The 21,301-nt window shown below is 39.7% G+C and overlaps 1 protein-coding gene across 2 annotated transcripts; it reads left to right on the top strand.

Annotated features, from left to right (window-relative positions):
* Positions 1-5,785: 5,785 nt before the first annotated feature.
* On the top strand, positions 5,786-8,746 carry oser1 (oxidative stress responsive serine-rich 1). Of its 2 annotated transcripts, none has more exons than XM_030780800.1 (4): positions 5,786-5,985; positions 6,829-6,939; positions 7,268-7,378; positions 7,545-8,746. In XM_030780800.1, the coding sequence occupies exons 2-4, from the start codon at positions 6,854-6,856 to the stop codon at positions 8,311-8,313; spliced, it is 966 nt and encodes a 321-aa protein (XP_030636660.1). In that variant the 5' UTR covers positions 5,786-5,985; positions 6,829-6,853; the 3' UTR covers positions 8,314-8,746. The 2 variants fall into 2 exon arrangements, with proteins under 2 accessions (XP_030636660.1, XP_030636658.1); XM_030780798.1 differs by having other exon boundaries at positions 5,786-6,117.
* Positions 8,747-21,301: the final 12,555 nt, after the last annotated feature.

Raw genomic sequence — 21,301 nt, 5'->3', positions numbered from 1 at the left:
GACCTCTCACACTGTACCCTGCTGAGTTGACATTTTGCCTTGAAGAACTACCTTAGAAAAAAAACACTAACTTTAAGCCACATGTCTTTCATGACACGTAATTCAGTTTGTAAATTCATATGATTTTACAGTTTTCTGCTCTCCCTTTCTTGTTTCTCTCACCATGAACTTGGCAAATAGAATTATAAACATGGTCCTCTGGATGTGTTTTGCTTACGAAAGAGTAGCACAACCAAAACTTACCTTCAAATGTTCTAATAATCACCAACCAGGCAGACAACCATGATTTTGTTTTGTTTTGTCTCATTTAGATAATGCTCGTTGTAAATTAAGTGTTTGAAGTCAAGATTAAATAGTTTTGCCTTTTTTTGTGTGGAGGGTTATTTAAACCTTTCAAGTATGCAAGTTAAGCTATTTTATTCTCTTTGGGGGCCATTACTTGAGCCATTACCTCTGGCTTCCTTGCATGAGGAGAGAGCTGAATAGCCAAGAAAAGAGAGTTCTGGCATATATATATATAAACATAACTGTCCTTTTAACACATCAGTGGGAAATCACACACACACACACACACACACACACCCACACGCACACACACACACGCACACACATACACACACACATAAACACATTAGCAAATATTTGCTTGCTCAGTGACATATGCTTCATCATTTCTATTGATACATACATGCACACACACACACACACACACACACACACACACACACATACCTGCATGCATACATAGACCTGAAGCAGTCTGTATTACTCCTTACATGTTATATTGATTATTCTCAATAGGCCACTTGGTATGGTTACCCCATCTCTCTCTCTCTCTCTTTCTCTCTCTCTCACTCTCTTTCTTTGTTTCTGGCTGTGGTTTTGTTTCTGTCCAATGACCCCCCCCCGGCACCACGCCTGGTAACGAAAATCTCACAGCCACTTTGAAGCTGCCTAATCTCACAGTGTCAGTGCTAAGGTAAGACATCTGAAGATTATCTCTTCACCTGGGCAAAACTCCAGGCATCCATCCCTTTTTTAGAGAAATTAAACATTTTTATATCATAACATACAGATTCTAGAACACTCTGGAACGTCATTGAAGGTTCTGAGGATAGTCAATGTTTGGCTGTGAGAACAGGGCAGCTGTTATTCTCTGTTCCTTCGTAAAGCACAGCATGTTTCTGTGTGGAGTACAGGGGTCTGGAAGTAACACCTCATGCCTTCAGCTTTAATCTCATAATGGTGTTTTAAGAGCTTAAGGGATAAAAAAAATGTCAGGAAAACATTAGGATAATGTAATATTTTTTTCTTCGTTTTCTTTTTAATTCTTTTCCTTTTCTCTTCTTTTTTTTTATTTTTTTTTAATTTTTTTTATTTTGAGTGCTTAGTTTCAGTTGGTTGCTTCCACCGTTTGAGGCAATGGAACAATACACAAATAAACACAGGCCTCTGCCTGGTTAAGAGACTGAAGGAAAGAGCTGAGAGTAAATGTGTTTGGGTTTTGTGAATCTCTCCTATCAAACCCAAGATTTGAGTTGTTCCTCAGGACAAAGTCAAGGTTGACCTGCACTTGGAAATGATTTATTCAGTTTCAGAAAAATCTGATTAAATGCTGATGAAATAGTCTGCTGAAATAATTTAATGACCATTATCATTCTAATAACTGTAAGGGTGCTGCCCACAGAATGAACTGATGTGTTGATTTTAAGTTGTTTTAATGACACAGGCCATTTTAATACAATCGAATTCCATTGACTGTTTCAACATTGCAACAAAGTTGGCTTACATTAGTTTTTCAATGAAAAACAATTTAAACAGTGATTACACAAATAAGCATTCAACTTTTTTTCACTCTCAATAAAATAAATGGTTTCTTTCATCTCTTTGATTTCCACATTCAAAACACTGAACTAGTTGATGTCTTCATATAGATGTCAAATATTCTGTGGTCAAATAGACCAGAATGAGTATCCGTATCTTTTTTTCTTCTTCTTCTACTGTTATTTAACATGGCTGCATTTCTGCACTCTGTCCACTAGATGGTCTTTTTTTATCCTCAGTTTCTCAGGTCACATTTTTCTTTTCATCCTTCAGGTGTCATTTCACTCAAAAATGTGACACACAAGACTGTATAGAATAAGAAAGATTGCTGATGGTTAAAGTTATGGATTGGGTTAGATTTAATGATATAAGGACTTTGTAGCTTTTTAATACAATCCTTTAAGTGACTTAGTAAAATGCTTTTTTATGAAATAAACATCTCATGACAAGTCAAATTTTGACTTTTTTTTTCTTTTCATTCAGTAACTCAAACTTCTGGATATATGAACCTGGTAAGCAAAGCAAGTACAACAGTGTCATCCAAGTGTAGTTTTTCAGCTCTGTATTTTTACTTGCAACTTGAGTGATGCAAAGGGTGCCCCCGCTTTGATTTTTATGTCAGCATTAAAGACTTTCCAGTGGTTTTAATGAGCCTAATCAATGCTCTGAACAGCATATCAAAGGTCTCAACAGATGTAATGCCTTCTGTCTTTGTACTTTTCTCTAGATTTTCTGCTTGAGTCACATTATTGTGCTGTTTAGTCTTACATCTGATTATTCGCTACTATGTCACAGGTGACTGCATGGGATTAAGGAGCTACATAAGGAATATTAATGCCAACTGCATGACGGCCCAAAAAGCAAAGCCCTCACAAAAAGGATCGCAGATCACTCCCAGACCAAACTGGAAACTAGCCCAGAGAGCCGTGATGAGTTTTCGTGAATGTCTGCTTTTTCTCTGACTCACACAAAGAAGTGTCTCTTCTCTGTATATGGAGCAGTGGAGAGAGCCAGGGATTGAGTAGCAGAGAGACTAAGTCACACGACCTCCATAGTTCTCTGAGTTATCATCAGTCACATTTTTTCGGTTGTTGTGAAGTTGCCACTGCGGAAAAATTGTGGCCTTTTCACACAAATGGAATTTTCTCCGCAATGTGGTGAAATTCATTTTGCATATACTTTTATCTGTTCAGCCATTTCATATTATATTTTAATTTTTTCAATTTCACTAGTTCATTTTTCAAAATGGTCTAGCTGTAGCTCTGAGTGAGTTGGCTTAATAGCAAAATCTGTGCCCCAGTGTGGTTTATGAGATATAAGAAAGGCAAAGACCATATTCTTTTATATGCAATATTTGAAAATATAGAGTGAAATATACTGTAGATGCTAACATCTGTAAAGCTTTTAGCAAAAATACTTTTAGTAAGTATTTTGAGTTTTAGAGGAAAAGCTTTTAATGCGGCATGATTTCAGTATTGTTTGAAGCTGTTAGGATGCAATGACAGGCATTCTGGTCATTCTCAGAGAAGACCTTTCCACAGACTGGCCTTTGACTAAAAGTCTTTTCTTACATTTTTGTTCATGTGCCAGACTTGGTGCTTGGATCACTAAAAGTCCCCGTTTGAGTAAAATGAACCCCTATCCACCCTAATGAGCTGACAGTGATGCGTGAGCTCTGAGCATACTCAGATTGAAAGGTGTGAGTTTATTTCCACACACAGAGTGAAAAAAAAAGAAAACACAATATCGGCTGGTATTTTAGCTGGCTGACGTGAATTCTTCTTAGTCTCTAATTAATGAAACCTGTTGATACTCAATAGTTCCATTATATTTCGTTTCACTGTCATGGAATGATTTTGGTTTCTTTGGTTTCATATATAAGAAATGTCAACTTACTTATGCTTTGGGGCTTTTTGAGATATTAAGGCCAAACCCTAAAGAATCACAAATGGCTCATTTACACAGTAATGAGAAGGTTTTTGTGGGGGGGGAAATGAGATGTCTTTCATCAGCTGGACTTAAACCATGCCCAAGGCTTTGGGCACATAATTCTACAGCTGTACATTCCACTCAGTCTCTTCATATCAACGTATTGTTACAGGTGAGGGATATAAAGGTGGAATAAATATATTTATAGCAAATATTTCAGTATATGACCATCTGAGTGGGCTGAGGTCGCATTTTTCTTAATCTCAGTCACCAACGCATCCAGAAGTGCTGCAATTTTTTCAGATCACCATGAAAACCAAGGCCCATGTGCAATGCCACATGTCTGACTTTACCACCACCCCCCCATATCAAATCAAATTTTCCATAATGCAATAGAATTGGTTTTATATATATATGGGATATATATATGTATATGCATACAATTCTTACAGCTTTTGCATGTGTGATCTCTGATGTCTTTTGAAGTATTTTGTAGTCTTTTTTGTAGTCTTACAGCTTTTGAACACCACAGCTCTGAACATGCATATACACAGACACACACACAAAGTGTGGCATTTTAGTGTCGACTAAGCAAAGAAAAGGCTATCATTGTACTAATGAATAGAGAACTGTATGCTCAGCCCCATAGTACTTCCATAAATTGGGTAATGGCATAGCGCAAAGCTGAGTTTGTTTTCATAAGAGTTTTCCACTCAGCAGATACGTGGACCCTTCGAGGGCTGGAGTTCCCAACAAAACCCCAAGTGTCTCAACCTGGCCCACAGGATATTACATAATACCAGAACTTGCCACTACACTATAAAGATACCAGAGCTTAGTTATTGTACTTGGCATCGGTCTCTACTGTTTTCTGTTTACTTCAAAAACACAATAATCCCTAATCAGGTTTTCAATCTGTGGTAATTAGGCAAAGTTTATTTAATTTTCGCCAATATCCACTGGTTCTTATGATGGAGTGTCAACTTCATTTGAGAGGAAGGAATCAAATAACCTGAGGAATGTAATAATAGGTGAAGGTCCTTGTGTGGGTCTCTTGCTTAATTATTGAACACTATTTCACACCTACATGTCTGTCATTGCAAGTACGTGGTAGAGTTGATTTCAGTTGAATTTTAAACCTTTGCATCTTGGCTCCATCTGCTGGTGATTAGTGAAACTACATCCGTTTATCTGTAGACCAAGATCAATATCCATGCTGTCGGTTAAAATAACCTCTTATGAATTTACAACGTCTGCCACTTGCTTTGAAGTAAAGCTGACTTTCCAACTAAGTATCACCGACATGAAACTGAACAACAAATATAATGTAATCCTGAATTTGAGAGCTAATTGGCTATTTTTATAATAATTCAAAAGACACATGAAACTCTCCATCTACAAGGTAATGACAAAGAGCTTGTCATTCTGACTACAAACCTTAAAACCTTAAAAACACATAGACTTGATCTAATATACCCAGCCTTTTTAAAGGTGTTTTATTAATGTGATTTTGAAATGTAATTGGCTTGTTTGTTTGATAAACCATTTAAACAAAAGTCATGCTAAACCAGAAGGTCAGAATTCAGAAGGGACAGAGAGAACTGACGATGCTGACAGTTTGTGTACCCTGTTATTCTATCATATATTTTAAAAAATTTATTAATTCAATAAAATGCAAGCAACCACAGGAACTCCAGTAACAGTGGGGCGTGAGAAATAATATGCAATTAATTAGTGATATTCTGCCTAAGTTCATAAAGCTTTGTTTAATGCTACCTTTCTTCCATGAATATAACAGAAAATTCACATTGTTTACACATATTCAGAAAATCCGTTTTTGTCATTAGTGGATAAAATTCGTGCTTCATTTGTGCTTCACAAATGCTGTTCAATATGCTGTTCTGTATATGCGTTATGATACAAATGACTTTGACACGACGGGAATTTTCGGTGACGTTATCAGGGCGCAGATGTTTCTGTGTGTGTTCTACGTCACATCAATTTGCGCAGTTGCACAGTCACTCCGTGTGGTTCGAGTGTAAACAAGAGCTTGGCAAAAGAAAAGTCTAGAACTAACCGATGTGATATCGCTTTATATTTAGAAATCTTAATCGGATCATACAAAATACCTATACTTTCATTGTAACGTTATGAACGGCGTTATCTTTGGCCAGGACCGATGCTCTAGGACTGGTTCTACACAGAGACAATCCCTAAGGAGAAACAAGAGAGGTAACGCAACTAGCGTGAAGGCTAGCCTGTTGGCCATTTAGCTAGCCGTCCGCACCCGAGGCCTTCAAAGCTGGAAGCTTCTGCATGCCCAGAGCTTCCACAGACTGGACCGCGGGGTGGATTCCCTGACCCGTACGTTTCTTTTGTTACGTTTACCGCTAGCGAAACTTCGCGTTGACTGATATGATTTCAGTTGCTGACACTGTTTTGGGTAGACAGCTATGTTAACCAACTTGAATACGAATAGGTTTCCTCCTGTGCGAACTAGCCTAGTTAGCTAAATTCCAACTGTGCTAATGTGATACTACGTACAAATATGACGTTTAGACATTACGAAATCCACATTATGGAGGCCCTGAGATGGGTCGGGGTTATTAACGAAAGCAGAGAGTATAGAAATACTTGATCATTTTGACGTTAACCAGCTAACGCTCGACAGATCGCTAATGTAGCAGAGCGTACCCTGCCTTTTATGCTAGTTAGCTAACTAGCAAGTGTAGCTAGTGAGGTACCAAGTTTAAGCTGAAGTTATGAGCTGAGTGTCTGCAAGGTCCTCATCACTCCGCCAAATTAGTTGTAGGTTTTACTATTGACTGAGCACTTGTGAAGCGAATGTTTGGTTTAGTGGAGAAATAATCAGTTGAACACCAGTTTGGCCAAAGTGTGGGGAGTGAACCACTGGGGTCCAGGGTTTAGAGAAAAGTATGGTCTGTATAAAACATTTAAATTTATTCAGATGGTTAGAATTTGGTTGATCAAAAGAAGAGACTTGTTTTGCTAGTGAGAGCAGTGAAACATTAAAACATGAGAGCATCATTTGCATTATATGTGATTGCTCCTCAGTGTCGAGGCGGTTAACAGCACCACCATGGCCCCTATGGAAGCAGGAGCAAAGGACTGTGAAGAGGAGACACTACAGACAGCTTTTAAAAAGCTCAGAGTGGATGCTGAAAGGTTTGTTTGTTTTGTTTATTTCTTTGTTTGTTTATTTTTTTGTATTGGTTTTTTTTCCGGCATGAATTGGCTGGCCTTCTGAAAGGTTTCATGAAGTGTAAAGGGTGATGACTCATGGATATTGGCACTGAACTAAGCTGTCAGGCTAAGTCTTGAACAATAGCCTGCGAATTTCCAAGAAATATATACTTGTTCCTAAAGGTTGCATAGCTGCTTGTTACACCTGTTAAAGCATATTCACAACAGCTTTAATCAATGTACAGAGCACGAGAAAGCTACAGTAAATGTTGTGGTCATTGTATATGTGTGTGTGTGTGTGTGTCTGCAGCTCTGTAGGCACAGCGCATGTTTGTGAAACCTTGGCGTCAAGAGCACCTTCTAGAGCCAATGCTGAGGGAGCTAAGGCCAAGCTCACATGTCCAAAAGAGAACTGGCATGGGTGAGCAGTCCTCCAGGAATCTCTACTTTAACCTGTAACTTCTGTCTCACTGTGGACCTGCATAGGATGTTGGGAAATAATTGTTAAACATGTCAAGGAAATGACAAAACTGCTATCAACATTCCTTAACAGTTCACTTATGTAACTTTTTCACTTTAACTGACAGGGGTGTGCGGAAATCGGCCAGAGGAGCAGTGAGGAGTCAAAGGAGAAGGAGGTCAAAGTCTCCCATCCTTCACCCGCCTAAATTCACCTACTGCGGCTCTAAATTGTCTCCCATCCCAGGGCACCTCAAGCACAAGAGCCCCTCGGAGACTGAGGACCCTGGCTCCTCCGTCGGCGTCCCAGCAAAGAAGGAGCTGCTCTCCTCAGGTCCCTGCTCTCCTGTGTTTGGGGCAGCCGGCTACGACACCCATCTCTCCACACCTCTGGAGGTGCAGGTCTCCTGTCAGATGAGCCCCAGACCCCCCTCTGATGATGAAAGCGGCTCGGAAAGTGGTCCCTGTTTGGGCAGAGAGCTCAGCCCCCTGGGGGCGGATGGCAGCAGGGCAAAGAATGGAGCTAACGCCCCCTCTGATTTCCAGTCTCTGTGTAAGCTCCAGGAGGGCAGAACGTGTGCGTGCAGGCAGTCGGCGTGCCAGTGTCCTGGCTGGCAGGACGTGGAGGTGTACTCCTTCACAGGCCTGCGCGACGTCATCTCTGAGTGTGAGAGGAAACTGCCTTGTCCTCAGGACCCCTCTCAGAGTTCCCTACAGCACAGAACTCAGAGCGGAACCGGAACTCCTGGTGGAACCTCAGGCTCTCCGCGTTCTTGTTCAGAACAGGCCCGAGCTTATGTCGATGACATCACAATAGAGGACCTTTCTGGCTACATGGAATATTACCTTTATATTCCAAAGAAGATGTCACACATGGCAGAGATGATGTACACCTAAATAAGAGATTTTGATGGTTTATAGAAAAGACATGCTTATGGATGCTAAAAATAAAGAAAGATTGATTGATTTAAAGAAAAAATGATTAGGCATGAATAATTTAATAACCTGTTTTAGAAGAGTTGTTCCATTTTCCCCATTCTTGCCATGTTCGATCTCCCATGGCCACAGCTGTTGATGAAACACATGGAAAATCTATCCTCGCTCACATTTTACGTGTTCCTTATTTCCTTCTCTTTTTTGTTTGTGTTTTGTTTATGATGATTGTCCCTCTTTTGGTTTACATTCAGTGTTGCCAAAGCTTTATTGAAGACACAGCGGCTTTGATCTATTGGTAAATACAGATTTGTAATGCCAAGGATAATTATGTTTTCCATTGGCCATGGATGTCTGTTGGTTTTGGAGATTCCGAAGTGTATCTCAATAAAACTTTTTGTTGAGAACAGGTGTGTCACATTTGGAGGGATTTTATTTGATTTCACATCTTTACTCACTCAGTCTTTGTTTTGTGAACACTAATGACCAATAGATTGATATCGTCTGGTTCTCACCTGTACACCCTTTCATAGTTACAAATCAGGGAAAAAAACAGTCTGGTGATTCATAAGCGCACAATGAATACTGGATTGTTCAAACAATGGTATGTAGACCATGCAGGGAACAACACCCAGAAAACTGTCATTTGTTTTGTATAGGCAAATGGATGTTAATCCAACAGAACTGTTGAAGACATGACACAAACAACTGTCAAATGTGTGCCACAAAACACTGAGATTATTTTGTGGAGTTGAGGTATGTACCTAAAAACAAAGCAACACGTTTTTGCTTTGCATGATTGTAAGAAATTTCACATGGTCATAGTTCACACAACATTCAAATGATATCTTTGGTCTTTTATTAACGTTGGTTGACATGGAAATGTTCCCAGTTCCTTAACTACAATAGCCTTCAGTTTTGGTTATAATGACCAAGGTTTGATGATGTAAAAGTCACATATCATTTCAGTTTAAAAGCAAAATTGATGTGTGTGTGAGTGTACTTTAGTTAAGATAGAATGAAAGTGCAGCTCTGGTTTACACAGATCACAAAGGTGTCCAACTTCTTAACTGGGTAGATCGCTATAGAAACTTATGCTCCATAAACACTCAGCTGGGACATAACCTAATTTGACTAGTTATGGACTATACTCTGATTTACTGTTATTAACTGTCATTTGTATGAAAGAGGATGAAGTAGCAGGTACCAGGTACATGTTTTTTGGTTTTTAAGAAGAAAGTAGGCTGTCCAAGTCCAGTCATTATGAGCCAGGTCCCTGCTGGTTTCTATGACGACCAGCCACGTCGGTATTTAATAGACTGTGGGGTACACAGAGCTATTCCGCAGGCAAAAGTTATCATCAAATTATAAAGTGATAGCAAAAAGCACAGGGACTTCTGCCCCCTAGGACAAGATAACAGTAGCAGTGATGGAATAAATCCATCATTTTTGTTTGACAAGTTTCTGCATGAAGCACAGATAAAATGTTACAACTATAGCTATGTTCTTTTCATCACTTCTCTCCTAAACTTTACATTTTGGCTGTAGTAATGAAAATCTTATGTGCAAGGTGAACACTAGGATATTTAGGAAAACCATTAGAAGTTATAACAATTGTTGGAAAGTGCAGAGCTACTGAGTGTATATATTAAGTATGTTCTCTGCTGTAGCGCTTTTAAAATATCTACAATGTTTACCATGTAGCTTTTCAAAGAAAAAACCCATTTTGGATTTTACCATGAAATGATCAAATTACTATTTGTGGACGAAGTGCTGAATGATCGGAATTACTATAAGGTTGTCTTATGGCATTGGCTCTGTACAGAGTGCTTGGTTGTTCAGGGAGAACAAGAACTGTACTGTACGCTCCACGGATGAAACGATCACATGAAATTGCAACAGCTGAAAAAAAAATTAACCTATTACGTAAGTCCACTTCTATTCTCTGAATGACCACAAGGGTGCGCCAGATGGCCCTCACTGTCACCACTACGTATATGTGCACACGTGCACGCAGCAGAAAACGTTTTTGAGAGAAATATGACCTAGAATTTGACAGGGTGTTTCTTACACCTGGTCACAGGGTGTTTTTGACCGCTTAAAGAATGAAATCATGCTAATACGTGCCAAGTATTCTGAAAGCTGTTAAGTGATCAAACCATTTTTGAGAGCTTTTGGGGAATATCCCCACAAATGATAGACAGATTGAGTGCTTATTCTTTTTGCTATAGTGAGAGATATATTTGTTTAACTTAAATCTGTTCAAATTCAAACACACAAATCACAATACCATACTGAACCTGAGTACAAATAATCTACTGTTTAAATTCTGTATATCTGAAATGACACAACAAAGATTTGGTGTCGTGTATTGACCTTCTCAGCCCCCAGTTCTGCTCTTCTATTCTTATCAGTCTTGATGATTACTTGTTGATTTATTGATTCTCTAAATCACCTACCCTCCTCCCCCAGGTTGTAAACAAGGCAGCAGTGATAGACAAACAGTGTTAACCATATGTTGTTTTGGATCACCTGTCCACTTTCCAAAGAACTTACAGCCATCACCTGTATTAACCCTCACTCGGTCACAAAAAAGCACGTGAAGGAGCACTCTTCTCTGTTCCAATTCCAGCAAGCTCGACATACCACAAGTAATAACAGAGTCATCCTCTGGTCAATTCAAGCCTCCCTCCCCATTCTTGTAATGGTAGCGTCAATCGCCTTGTCTAAAATAACCGTACCGTCTTACAAAAGCGGACAACAATGTTCGCCGTGTCCCGACGTTAGCTCTGATTAATGTTAACGGGCTGCGTAGCTTTGTGGCATTACAGAAGTGTTTTAAACTTGAACAACCGTTTCAGAGGGGTTTTTTTTATTCGCTTCACCAATCACTGCTTAGCCCCATGGCCTCTGTCAGTGCCTTGTATAGGGCATACAAAGGGTTCTACCACATCAAAGCATACCAGTGTGAACTATGGAAACAGACAAAAGAATCTGTTAGATGTTGCCAGTCAACAAGAGCTGCTTGGCTAACCAATTTGCCTAATAATCAAATCTTTTGTGTGAAGGAGGTGTGAAGGAATCTTGGAAGGGTAACACATGGCCAAGAGTATTCTAAATCTGGGGAACTGTATCAACAGATCTGGCCTTTTTTGTTGTCGTGACGGAAAAAAAAGCTTAGATGTCCCCTTCTGCACTGGGGTTGTTGTATGCTCTCTCTCTCTCTCTCTCTCTCTCTCTCTCTCACACACACACACACACACACACAAACCACTGAACATTTATTACAACATGAATAATCTGTGAGACATAAGTTAGACCAAACCACACATCTTTCATTTCTGAGAAAAAAGACTCATCCTTGCATTGAGCAAGAACAGTGTAAAAATGATGGGAATATGTTTTTGTTGCTGCCTCGTTCCCGTAATGCAATCAGGTAAGGTCTTGTTTGGGCTTGCTGTTTCACCTGCACTCACTCTCCCTCTCCCTCCTCCTTTTGTACTGTGGAATGTTTGTGCTCAGATTGAATTCTCCTGGATATTCAATGTCTCACTCTGAAAAAGGGGCACCATTGTTCAGCCCTGGTGGGGCTGTGTCTCCTTTGGGACAGTTTTCCTGCTCCTCAGGGGCCTTTACAGCCGTAACACGACGCGTGTTTCACAGGTGGGTGGCTGCACCATATAATCATAAATGTAGTCAGCAATACAATCAGTTAAGTCATTTCAACCATATAGCAAGACAAAATCTAGATCTTTTGTGTATCTGACAATTACAAGCATGTAGGCTCAACAAACATCGACTAACAATATTGTCAAAAAACACTTCATGTTCTGCCTTAGAGGGACAATGTAGCACAGGGTGACTTCAGCAGGGCTAAACCTCGCCTTGACTGAGTTGACTGGTGACTTGTTGCAGACACTCTGAATAACTTTGTTCTTCCTCTGCATCTCCGCCCATTTACCCCCTAGACTCCAAACCTGGCCACGGTTTCACCCATCAGAAAGAATCTGGGCTCACTAGAGCTCACTGACCTTTCACCTTTGGTTGCAAGGTTCATGCCCCACTGAGGGTGGTTCTTGGTTGAGTGGTGACAGGGCCCTTCAGGGCTTAAACGCTTCCATATGATAATGCCCTTCCGCCCTACACACACACACACACATGCACGCACGCACGCACACACACACGCACATCTCTCTGGAATAGATTTCAGCTGCTGAAGAAACACCTAAGGTCACATACACCAGTCAAACATCTTAGAACATCCTCTGTCACACAAATAAATAAACAAATTTGGGTCTGAGAAAGTTGTGATTGCAAAGAAATGTTTTTCAAACTGTACTAATAGTAATAACTGAAAAAATTGCATGTTTATTTTAAGCATTGATTGTAAAATATTTGTATAGGTATCGTCACTCAATGTCTGTATGTGATGTTCTTTGAAAAGAAGAATTCTCTCAAACATTTTGGTGTTATTTTGCAGTGAATTATGCCACTTCTAGCAACTGAAAATTTATTAGAATATCTCCAAACACATTTCAGTCAATGTCAGACTGACCGATCAGCGTCAGGTGCGGTTATAAAATGTGAAATATTTCCACATGCTGCAGGCAAAGAAACACAAAAGTGTTTGAGGAGAGAGCTTTGAGCACACAGTGTGTATTTACCTACAGTGACATGGAGTAGACCTTTTGTGTGTTCTGCATTGTGCACAGACTGTTCCATGTTTGTGTTTGTCTCATTCAAACATTGCCATTTGATCATATATCAGCCTGCAAAAACATATTTAAGTGAAGAGACACATTACCATATACATTAGCTCTATATACAGGATGGCGTATGATCCCATACCAGATATCAAAGGAGGTAGAGGAGATAGATACCACAGCCTATGAACCCCTGACCTCAGGTTTAAATGAACAGGGTTTGTCAGTTTTAGAGTATATCTATCTATCTATGTATCTATCTATCTATGTATCTATCTATCTATGTATCTATCTATCTATCTATCTATCTATCTATCTATCTATCTATCTATCTATCTATCTATCTATCTATCTATCTATCTATCAAAACGATCACTTGTTTGAAAAACAAGAATGATAAAAAAAAAAACGCTACCACATTTTGTACATGTAGGTTTAAATCATATAAAGCAGCACCTGAATGTAATCTATGAATCTTCAGGACAGTAGATAAAAGGTCTCAGTTAAAATGTGTTAACCACAGTGACATTTGAAACATGTCAGCATTTCACTGTAATCTGTATTTTGCGACGTTGTGAGTCAGAAATGATTCATGATTCAGCCCCAGCGAGAAAGACCTGAAAGAGAGAATCCAGACTTACTGATCGAGTCCAGAAAGTAGGGCAGAATGGGCCATATAAGTTGGAGATCCAAAAACAGTGTCAGCACTAGATCACGTAAATGTAATGGATGTTGGTGAAAAGAAACTGATGTGGCCGGAGAGAGTCAGTAAAGGCAGACGTGAGGAACTGAATTGTGGACGTGTGAGATGAGGTCGAGAGGATGGCTCAGGGGGAACGTTGTGGACCTTTTCTGTGGAAGACCAGTACAGCACAAAGTTGTAAAACGATCTAAGTCAAATAAGTCATTGGCTTTTATCATTCACTGTTCCACAGTGGTTACACATGCTGATAGATAGGAAAACTGATTCTGCTGAGGAGCTTTGTCCTTTTACCTGTGCTTCCTGATCATTTTTGACATCGGTTTCCCTTGGTTTTAATGTGTTACGTAAATGTTACTCTTCCTTATCAGTAATCTACATGAATTATTTAAAGTCTGCATAGTATCAAAGCTCCTCGAGTAAAATTCCACAGTTGTATAATAGCTGTGTCTTCGGGGCAGAATTTGGAGTATTTTGGAGCTAATCCTTACAGCCATCATAGCCAAATATTGTGGGAACATGTGCCAACCCCTGCACAAGCCAGTACCATATGATGGGCAGGTTACAAACAGAGTTAGAAACCTGTGAGAAAGCGTGATGTGTGTGTACAGCATAGAGTGTGTCTCAGACACACATATGAGAACTGTTAACAGCTGTTTAAGGAATGGGAAGAACTAATGAAAAGAGGGATTTTTTCACACATAGGGAAATCTCGATGGCCTCCCTCTGTAGTTGGAGGGGATTTTCTCTGGGCTGGGAAATATTTTTGGAGTCTTTCAAAAACGCTTTGAAGAGCTGGGTTGCGTGCTTCAGCACTGTGGACTTTTCTGAAGACATTAATCCTTCTTTTCTCCCAAACCTAGCGACACTCTCCTCTCGCAACACTTTCCTCCCCTATAACCTCCTCTCCTCTCCACATATTACTCTATCATGTGTTGTTATTCCAGTAGTTTTTTTTTTCAGTATTTTTATGTTTGCCTCTGTATACTGAACCCTTCAGCAGTCAAATAAAATGTTGTTGCAGAAAGAGGATCAACATCTGACCCCCCCCCCCCCCCCCCCAAGAGCTGGCTTTTTGAAACATAAATAGTCTTTTGTTTGGTACATCTGAAGGAGTTGAAGGAATTAATCTGTGTTGTGTGCCCAATAGAAATGTGTGCTCTATAAAATGGATTCTTGTTGGGAGTAGAAATATCACACCTCATTGAAAGAGAGATGGCCAACAGCCCTGATCCGCTGGCTACCAAGGGATGTATACTATGTCGTTATTGTCTCTCTGCAACAGATGAAACCACAGTAAGAGTAAAATGATCTGGAGTGACTTCCACATCAGACAATAGCCATACCTGCTCAGATCTGACTGAGGGCAAGCACAAAAAACAATACAAAACAAAAAAGTGTTGTTCATAAAGACCTATTTTCTGTCTTTACAATATGTACAGACAAACACACAAGCTCTCTCTCTCTCTCTCTCTCTCTCACTCACACACACATACACACAGAGTAACAGTAATTACACAACTATGATGCATAAGAATCATGAGAGAAAGAATAAATGAAATAAAAACAGTGTAGCAGCAGAATATCAAGTGAGAATGTTTCAACTTTATCCTTGAAAAGTAACCATAAGCTCAAAACATCACTGAAATTAAAACTTCAGAGAATAAAGTGAAAATGTTGTAGGGTTATAATATTTTAAGGTCCTAAATTCCGAGAAGAACATATTTTAGGACTAAGGAAAAAACGTCCCAAGATTAAGATTGAAACTGACCACACAAGTTTCAAGTGGGAAATGAGTAGGGGCATTCTTTCTACTGAAATAGTCATTACAACATACAGATCTTACTTACTGCAGTAGTTCATGCTAAGAACTAATTCTTTGAAGAGGTCATTCACAGAAGTGAAACCCATGACTTGCTGGGGCTACATTAATAACACAGATTACTGATTAATTGTTGAAATGAGGGTGTCTTTGACCTTTAACGACATAAATTATCAGCTAATTGCCAACTGAATGATTTGTTTATGGTTGTATGAAATAGTTACAATAAAGCACTAAAGGGTTTGAAAACACTTTGGGAAACACTTGCTCCTTTAACGAATCAGCAAAATGTTGCCACGACAACCAGAACAGAAAAAAATCCTATCAGAATGGTATTATGCCTGTCATCAAACAGTAACCATATTTCACGATTTCTCAGTTATGAAGATGACTTCATCTTTTTATATTCATGTTTGATGTATTTAATCTTTAAATACCTTCATTTTATACCTTCAAAATCTGGTCTTTCGACTCCATTCTCTATAGATTTTGATTCAGGAGAAAAATATTTTAAATAGCCTTTTCTGGACTGTTTATCACTCCACACGGCCCTGATATTCGGTCACAAACGACCAGTCTCTATGATCCCATTAACCATGTACCACATTCACAGTGTGAACACAGTAAGTTATTCTGATGAAACTTGAAGTCATTACGTCCACATTATTCAGAGTTAAATCAATACTAACACTATGACTAATACTAATAGGTTTTACTTAGAGTGACTTAACATGACTGATATATTGACTGTTATATGACTGATATAATCATCATCAGGCATATGTAAATGTGATTTATTAACCAAGGTCAGGTCCTCCGTGTTAGTGAACTTAATAAGTGTGTCTTTTCAGGCGAGAAGGGCAGGACGTTCTAATGCTCCAGAGCAATTCCCTCTACAGTGCTGTTGTGTTTTCTAGTTGTCAGTTGGTGTCTTTTTTTCAACCCCCCCTCCCCCACAAGGGCCACTGACCAGCACACACTCCCCCAAAATAATCAAACAGAAATTCACATCTGTCTGCTCCAGCTTTGCGATGCTTCCCATAACACTCATGTCTTATCTGTATTTGCAGGAAGTTGTGCGTATGCTTTCCCATGTGGCTGAAATTTTAACGGAGCAGAACACACATCCAGGCTGTGCTTGGTTTAGCCTTACCGTAAACAAATAGCTATGCGTGGGGTGGAGGAGAGCAAGGAGTAAGGAAACGCTCTGTCGCTTTCTTTTTTTTTCTTGAGGGTTGTTTTGCTCGTTGTTTTGGTGTTAGGTCACAGTTGAGTGATTTTACTTGGCTAACTTCAACTCCCCTGAGGTACTGTTTGTACATAGAGTAGGGAGGGATGGAACAAGAGAGCCAGAGAGAGAGAGAGAGAGAGAGAGAGAGAGAGAGAGAATGTTATTGCAAAGCAGTTCCAAAGTTCAGAACACAAGTGAGTGGTGCTTTTATCAGCATGGCGCAAGTCAGTTCTAGGAAAAGAGAAAGCGCGCGAGTATGTGTGTGTGTGTGCGTGTGTGTGTGTGTGTGTGTGTAAGTACTTCTTTATCAACCAAGTGAAAGTCAGTTCCACAGAATGAAGTGAACGGAGTGCATGCGTGCGTGCCTGTATGTGTGTGTGCGTATGTGTGTACGTGCCTGTGTGTGTGGACAGAGCTGAAAGGAAAGGGAAAAATTGAGTAATGTGGTGTGGTGGGTGTTTGAAAAACCTGAGTCATCTGTTATGAAAATGAAAATAGATGTAAAACTTCTAGAAGGGGGATTACACGCTCACCCGTCTTTTGTTATGTCCACAATAACATTCATGTTTAAGAAAAGAGTCTTGCCTCAGGATTACCTGTTGAAAACAACAACATGTAGGTCCATTATGGAAATCCAGCTTTATGGTGGTTGGATGGAGGTGTGAAGGGGGACAGGCCATTCAGCAGATCCACAGGGAAAACTACAGTACCAAGGAAAACCAAACAACAAACAAAGAGGAGTCTTAATAGCATCATTCAGCGTAACCTGACAAATGGTACATTACAATGCAGGCAAGATATGTTGTACAAATAAGATTTAGGGTGGAGTATATAGCTTTTAATGATGAACAAACATTAGCCCACTTCACACAGCACAGCTGGAGGAAAAAACGGCTTCACCCCTTTATCCTCCTTCCATCCATCTTACACAGAACAATGATCACCAGGAGCAGCTCCCCATATCACAAAAACAACAAAACTCAGCTTTTACAATGAATGACAATCACAACAACAGCAAAAATTCTATCAGGAAAATTAAATTCTGCCATCACCAAACTGGGCTGGATCAAATCAGCAGATAACCTACTTTTTACATCATATCTGATACTAGCCAAGACCTCAGCCTACTCAGTTTGCCATTTGTCACTGATACACACTGATTAAAAACACTGGCAGGACTTTGCAGATGTAAATGTATCTGTTCCTGTAACCCACTAGCATCACAAATAAATGTAATTAAACACATTACATTATAATTACAACGTAATTAAGTATTTGGTGTCACCATTAAATTTTCACTTTAACTGGAAATCTGATTCTGATACGAAACTTTCAATGTGAAAGATATTTAGTGTTAACTTGGTGACACAGCCTCTTCTGAATATTTTAAACTGGGTGTAAATGCCAGAAAAGCAGGTTTTCACAAGTTCCATTAAAGGTTCAAAGCTTTTTACATATCATGGTCCTCAGGACTGTCTTGGGGCAAGTACAAAAACTCGCAGAAGAGAAAAAGAAATAACTGCTTGTAGAATAAAAAAAGGAAACTTAACTCTAGCAGGTGTCAGGTGTTTTGAGGTTCTGTAAGGCCCACATAGGTAATGGATCATTTGAAACAAAACCACTTTCTATGAAAAACTTCTTCCAAAACTGCTGGAACAGGAACTATGCTGGCATAATGTCACTGACTTTCATATTGGTGAATAAAAGTAAGACGAAGATCTAGAAAATAACAATAAATTGACTGTTTTCAGAAAGCTTTACTGTGATAATGAATAGTGAGTTAAAACAAATACGTGCAGGACAGGGGGTCCCCAGGACTGGAGTTGAGAACCACTGAAATAGAGGATAGAGGCACAGTGAGATGTGCTACAAACGTCTTAAATGTAGCAAATGAAGAGAAACAAAACTGTTTTGATCCTGTTAGTAGTTCACCAGGTCTAACTGAGATAGTTAGTGACTGTGGATATATTGTATCATGATTGCCTGTGTAGAACTAGAGAGGATGTGAGCATCTCTGACATTTTTTCTTTTTTTTTTGCTTGAAAACCAAGTCCAGAGCAAAAACAGTGCACAGTTCTGCTTGGGAGCTTGGGAGGATAAACCCTGTTAATTTTTTCTTTACTCTGATGCATTTTTCTTTCTTTCTTTCTTTCTTTTTACTTGCTGGACATTTCCAGCAGTGTTGTCATATAGTACACTCATCAGAATTATTACTGCAGTTATTATAGGTGTTCACCAATCCCACACAACTGTTGCAAATTCAGTGCTGTTACTGAACGATGCTACTGTACGCCAGCTGGGCCTCACTGATGGCACAACATCCTATCTACTCTAGTTCTCCTATAACGTCGCTATTTAGATCTGAAGACCTCCTCCTACAATTATGAGATTCCATCCAATAAGAACTAAGACAACAGGAGTGCTTTTTTTTTGTCTTTCTGCCCATATGACCACTCTAATCAGCCGTGTATGAATTTGCCTATAGGCTCTGCACTTACAAAGCCCAGACCCCCACCATATCCCACAGATCTGATCTACAGTTAAAGAACGATTTTACATTTAACATTTGTGTGTTTCCACTAACCTATATCTAAATATTTAATACGAACTGTGGAGTCCTCCGGGCAACTGATGTGTTGTTTTCATGGCACGATGACAGACATCTGTCGTCATTCTTTCTTTTTGCCTCAGAACTTAAGTATAAACTTTACTCACTTTCAAAGCTGCATACCCTAATTAGGGTTGTGGGGGGTGCTGAAGCCTATCCCAGCATTCGTTGGGGGAAAGGTGGGGAAACACCCTGGACAGGTCGCCAGTCCATTGCAGTAATACGATGCTAGGTCTACTTAATGACCAATTTTTAACCATAAACAAACTTTAAATTTAAAAGTGCAGTGTTTTTTCACTCCTAAACAGCACGACAAAACACTGACATACACAAGGCATCAGAAAACACAGCCATGAGAAACCTGGATGTAATCAAATAAGATAGACACATTCAAAAATCACAAAACCCTGAAACACTGTGTTGTTCACTTTGAAAATTAATGATCAAATTTCTTGGGGCTGCTATGGGGGGTTATATGGTCATTCTTGAGCATGCTGAAGTGAGGCAAGACCCACCCCCCAGTTCTAAAGTGAGTGAGTATGAGGTGTAAGCTGCTTACATTTTACCTCTACTTTGCCAGTACTATGGCTGTCTTAACGGGCCGTTGTGTGTGTCAGTTCTGCAGTTACGGCGACGCATCACCATATCAGTGAAACTGGTCACTCTGATTAATAATAGGCGACGATGTCAGCTGTTTCTTGTCATACTGGGCCGCCATGCCAGTTGTCCAGGTCATCTTATTGACAGTAAATATTGAAGTGGGTTCCAGCAATGCTCTGATAGTGGTGAAGAACAGCAGTCTAATCCACAGTCTTGCCTAGCCAATAATGAGGTTACACTGGGCATGAGCATGCTCCGCTTTTACTTTGTGTATTAGTATAAAATGAAACCGCCACTGATATTATGAATACATGAGTGCTCATTCCCACTTGTTGTGTATACTGTATAGTAACTAGACGTTTCCTCTGTTAAACCATGAGATTGAAGGAATGAGGATCTTGTGCTACCGCCTCAGGTACTGCTGGACTCACCTTGCGTTTGTTTACTTCTTGGATTAAGGGGTCCAGTCCTAAATCTTTGCACACAGGCCTGGGGGTGACTTGTTATGCCACTAATTTCAATGTAAAGATCAAAAGGGTAAAAATTACAATGAGTGGAATGGACCTGCATTGGGCGTAGTGATGCTCATATCTGACTGCTCATATTTCTCATTTCAGCATGTTTACATAACACTCATGACTTTTTCGTCTTCTGAGTAACTATCAATGAGGTGGGTTAAAGGTAAAATCTGAAATATCTTTATGCTTTGTGTATTGTCTTTTACCTAAGGGAGAAGCTGGAGTAAAGGAGAGAAATGAAGAAGTTCAAAAACATTAGGGAAATTATTAAATTTTTCCACAGCATTTATGAAGTAATAAAATGAAGGAAGAGAGGCAAACTCACACCAGCATGTGCACAAGGGTCTTCATTGTTGTACCGGGGAGGAATGTGTGTCAGACTGAAGCAGAGATTGTGTGGAATTTGTCTTTTGGCACAGAGACAAAAGACTGACTACAGCTTTGTCCAAAACAAGCCGGAGAAGACGATGATGGGACAGCATGGACTGCGTCGACTGAGGCCGTCTCTATAATGTAGAACATGTGGACTTTGTTTCTTTTAATTGTCATGAGTAATCTAATGCACTACAGCCCTGCTACTGAATCTGAAGGCCTCTCCTAGACATGAGTGCCAAGCGTGAGGCCCAGTTGCGGTCAGCAGTTGCCATAGAAATACAGGCTCTGACAAATGACCACAATAGTGAGTGGCCAGTAAAGGGAAAGCACCTGGGGAGAAAATATCTCCCACTAAAAGAGATATTGTGGTGGTGTATTTGGTGAGAGGGAAAGAA

The sequence above is a fragment of the Chanos chanos genome, chromosome 7, assembly GCF_902362185.1.
Source record: "Chanos chanos chromosome 7, fChaCha1.1, whole genome shotgun sequence".
Lineage (NCBI taxonomy): Eukaryota > Metazoa > Chordata > Actinopteri > Gonorynchiformes > Chanidae > Chanos > Chanos chanos.
This window is presented reverse-complemented; position numbering and strand designations above follow the sequence as displayed.